Below are 4,504 nucleotides of genomic sequence, written 5' to 3' on the forward strand. Positions count from 1 at the left end.
ACTCTTTCCAGACAGAGCATTCCAGACAGGAGTGCTTGTTCATGCACCCTACATTTGGAGGGGAGCTCCTCTCCTTTTCCAAGTCACCTGCAGAAGGCCCAGGACTCTCATACCAGGTAAGGAGTGCAGGAACATCAGGAAGGGTTTGGCAAAGTACAACTAACAGAGCCTGGCCTGAGAACTTGTACCTGCAGCAAAGGCAGGGTTCCTTTCCCTCGCCCTTTCTCTGCAAATCTCTTCCATGCACACATGCAGGCAGAGCAGGTGCCAGGAGCAGCACACATCCCAGGGACAAGGTCCTGCACACCAACAAACTCTGCTTTCTGTGAGGGGCTCCCTGTGCAGTGAACCCAACACCAATTTCTACAGGCACGTCAGAAGGTACCGCCTAGTGAGAGCGATTCCACTGCCAAGGAGCAGCTTTCCACCCTCTGGAGCTGCTCAGAAAAAGAGCAGCTTTTCTCTAACTGGAAAAGTAGATTTCCTTCATTATCCTCAAAAAGTGGCTAAATTGGTTTTTCTTGGAATGTGAACAAACCAACATCCCCTTGGGACAGAGAAGAATTTAGCAGCCAGTCAGACCAAACCCATCCCTTACAGGAACACTCTGCAAGTGTCCAAGTTTCAATCTAGCAAATGCAAACTATAAAGGTAGTGGTAAGAACAGAAAACATGTGCCAGGCAGTAGAGTAGTTGCTGCAGCTTCCACTAGGATGAAGAGTTCAGGTTCTGTGTTTCTGGAATTGCTGTCCTAGAACAAAAATCCACTCTGTACCCTTCTCTCTGGTTCACAGTGCTCCACTGCAACAAGTCAGGAGAGAACACAACCCTGTCTCTTTGTTATCCCCTCACCTGCACCCGGGGTATGAAGAGTTTCTCCTGGCTCCATCTGCTGACCCAGGTCTACCAGCAGTCCTGTGGTCAACATTTCAAACACCAGATTTCAAAATGCTGGCCCACAATTTTCCCTCAGCAAAACCCATGCAGAGTTATCTCCTCTCCAGATTTCAAGTTTCTACCCACAGGGCTTTCTTGCCTTTTTGTAACCAAAAAAGGTCCATGTTACTCTCCATCCTAGGCTCAGAAGTTGTTGCTAACTCCTCCAGACCCCTCTCGTGACAGGACACACCAAGTGGTGTTTCCACTTGGTTGCTGGTGTGGCTCGTGTCTCAGCACCATGTGGAGCAACCCTTCCTAAAATATCCAGGCTGTTCCCAGAGCCAGCAGGAGAACAGAAGGCAGATCCAAGTGCTCTGGCTGTTCCGTGTTTTGGGTAAGCACAGCCAGAGGGTAATGATCCAAGCTCACAAAGAGCAGGAGGGGACCAGGCACAGAAGTCAGAGCAGCCCCAGGGAGCCCCTGTGAGCCCAGCAGGGGAGGATGGGACCCTGCTCCCCACAGGGCTCAGCACAGCACCCCCAGCAGCTGGCAGCTCACTGTGGGGTCACACCATGCTGGGGACAGACATCATCTGTCACTGCAGCCATCCCAGCAGTGCCAGGGAGAGAAAGAGCAGGATGAAAAACAGGCAGAGAGGGGAGCTGGAGCAGGAGGCTCTCTCCAAAGCACGTCACTCACACAGGCATTGACACGCCTTGGCCAGAGGACAGGAGACAGTCTGCACGGAGGGGGACACAGCTCAGCTTTCCCTCCCTCCCCCTCTGAAAGACCCCCCCCTTCTCTCCTTTCCATCCCACAGCTCTCCCACCTCCAGCAGAGCAGTCAGGCCTTTCACAGACATCCCAAGATGACAGTACAACTGCCTGTCAATAAACACCAGAGCTCCTGGCCTGCACCAAGCACTGCACTGCTCGTGGCCACCACTGCAACTGCAGAACTGACCCCTGCCTAGAGCTGAGACACATCTCTGTGTCCCCCTACCATGGCTAGCAGGGGATGTGACACCAGCACATCAGCCTTCTAGGTGCTTCATTGTCACCCCCACCTGCCAGGGAACCTCTGCCTGACAGGTTCCAGCATGGCCAAGCCAGGATGGCTGAGGAACAGCTCCAGGCCCTTCCCCTGACGACTGGTGGAGTGTCCTCTGTGAGCTGATGGATGTGGGGACAAGCACGTGCTCAGTGACATGATGCCACTTCCCAGCTGCTCTGTGACTTGTCACACCCCTGCAGCTCTGCCATGTGCCCACCAGCCAACTGCTCCTGCTGGCTCCAGTGCTCTGCTTCAGGCACTGAACCACGCCAGCTCTCTCCTGTGCCCACCAGCCAACTGCTCCTGCTGGCTTTAGCTCTTGGATTTATCTATTAGAGGAAAAACAATTGTTTTCTGCTGTCCCAAAGGCCTGTTTCATGTGTAAGAAGCACCAGATCACACCAGGCAAGATTCCTCTGGGGGTGTTATGAGCTGTCATGAACTAAAGAGACCTCATATTCTACCCCAGTCTCCAGTACCTGCAGCTGGACACAAGCCCCATGACACTGACACACACCAGACACGAGACAAATGCAAAGAACAAAAACTCTCAGACCATTGAGGACACTGACTCGTGCTCAGTCAGGCCACCCCTGGCAATGCTGGAGTGTTGGGCCCCACCTGGAGACAGGACACCCTTACCTGCATGATACTTGGCCTCTTCTGCTGGATCTGGGAGTTTCACTTCAGGCCATGGAGGGGAGGTCAGAGATGTTTTGGCAACAAGTCTGTGAACAAGAAGGTAAAACTCACTTGTAGCAAACAGCCAATGCCAAGAGATGTAAAACATGAGGAGGAAAAGAGATGGAGAAACTGGCTTTCCACTGGGGGAGCAGTTGTTGGAGACTTAATCATCTGTCTGTATGAAAGACTCGACCCAAACCCAACTTGATTTGGGTGCAGGTGGTTCCCAGATTTAAGCAGAGTCACCCTGGATCAAGATGGGATGATCAGGGAGGTGTCAGCTTCTGAAACAGGACCAGAAAGGTGCTGCTCAGGACACACCATCAGGATCCACCCTGTCTGAAATCAACACCAGGCACACAAGCTGCATCCCGTGTTCAGGACAAGCCCACGAGTGAGAGCAGGGAAATCCACACAGCACCAGCATTCCCGGGGTTTGCTCTGCAGTGGCAGGGACGCCTCCCAGAGGGCTGCGATGGAACAGGGACCCACAGCTCAAAGGAGCTGCTGCAGAACCACGGGCAGGGGCACGGAGGCTCCGGGGGCTGTGAGTACCGATGTCTGTCACAGTGCCAGATCCAGAGGGTGCTGAGTGCCCAAGGAACGGGGAGATGAGCCGTCCCTCCTGGCCAGAGCAGACAGGGACATGGAACACGGAGCATTTGGACAAGCAGCTCTCCAAGTGCTAAAGCAAAATGATCCTCAAGGTCCCCGGCCCGGGGTCCTGCCGTGCTGGGAATCCCACTGCAGGGAGCCTGCAGCACAAGTTCCACACGGATCGGGCACCAGAGGCCTGGAGCAGACTGCCCGTGCCCAGACAGCCCAGGGGCAGCTCAAGCCCTTTCCACAGCTGAGGAGTTTGCAGTACCCACCCAAGCCCACCCTGCAGCCCCTTGCTCAGGGGAGCACACTTCATGCTCCAGACTCTGCTGCTCGATTTCACAAACCCACAGTTCCCTTCTGGCCCAGGTGGCTGAGGCTGGGCAGAGGGTCCTGAACTTACTGGGAAGCAACCAAGGGGTCAGCCAAGCCCCCCAGGGCAGAGGAGAAACCAGCTGCCCTCCCCACCCCCAGGGCAGGAGGCATTCCAGGGGGAGAGGAGGCAGGTCCTGGGCATTACCCGTGGGGCAGCGCCGGGCTCCGGGAGCTCTGGTGCCGGATGGCAGGAATGGGCAGGAGGGCTGCAGGGAGAGAACCAGAGTCAGAGCCAGCAGCTGCTGGGGGGCACGGGGGGTCTGAAGAGCAGTGTGGGGCAGGCTCTGAGCCCTGAGCACCAGTGGGTGCTGCTGGAGGATCCCCCCAGCCCCCCAGGGGGGCAGCCCAGCTCCTGCACTGCAGGCAGCTCCTGCTGAGCCTCAGCCAGGCTGCACCTGGGAAAGGGGAAGCTGTGGCCCTGCTCCAGCACCCACAGCTCTGCATATGAGGGCACGACAAGTGGAATCACAGCCCGGGTGCAGCTTCAGCTGGTTGTGGGAAGGAGCTGGGCCAGCACACACCGATAATTGGCAGAAAACCATTCTGGGATTCCAAGGCCAGAGTTATCCCTGTGTCATCTCAGGGATGACGAGCCCCCTTTAGGAACAATTTGCTTCATTAAAGGGCAGACTGGGCAGAGCTGCTTTGCAGGACCATGACCTTGTTCACCCACCACAGCACAGCCACCAGAAGGGGCTGGAGAGACTTCTGCAAAGCAGACACACCCACCCAGCCCACCTGCTGAAGCTGCAGCTCTCACACCCAGCTCACACCAGTCACACCGAGCTCACACCACGGTCACACCAGTCACACCGAGCTCACACCACAGTCACACCGAGCTCACACCAGTCACACCACAGTCACACCGAGCTCACACCAGTCACACCGAGCTCACACCAGTCACACCACAGTC

General features: G+C 55.9%; 1 protein-coding gene across 1 annotated transcript in view; it reads right to left on the reverse strand.

The window, feature by feature from the left end:
• MRPL21 (mitochondrial ribosomal protein L21) overlaps nt 1-4,035 on the reverse strand; it is a 12,547-nt gene extending 8,512 nt beyond the window's left edge. The window contains 3 exon segments of the mRNA XM_010001470.1: nt 2,575-2,660; nt 3,737-3,797; nt 4,026-4,035. Coding sequence (XP_009999772.1) covers nt 2,575-2,660; nt 3,737-3,797; nt 4,026-4,035 — 157 coding nt within the window.
• Between the last annotated feature and the right edge of the window lie 469 nt (nt 4,036-4,504).

Source organism: Chaetura pelagica, unplaced genomic scaffold (genome assembly GCF_000747805.2).
Source record: "Chaetura pelagica isolate M959 unplaced genomic scaffold, ChaPel_1.0 scaffold587, whole genome shotgun sequence".
Lineage (NCBI taxonomy): Eukaryota > Metazoa > Chordata > Aves > Apodiformes > Apodidae > Chaetura > Chaetura pelagica.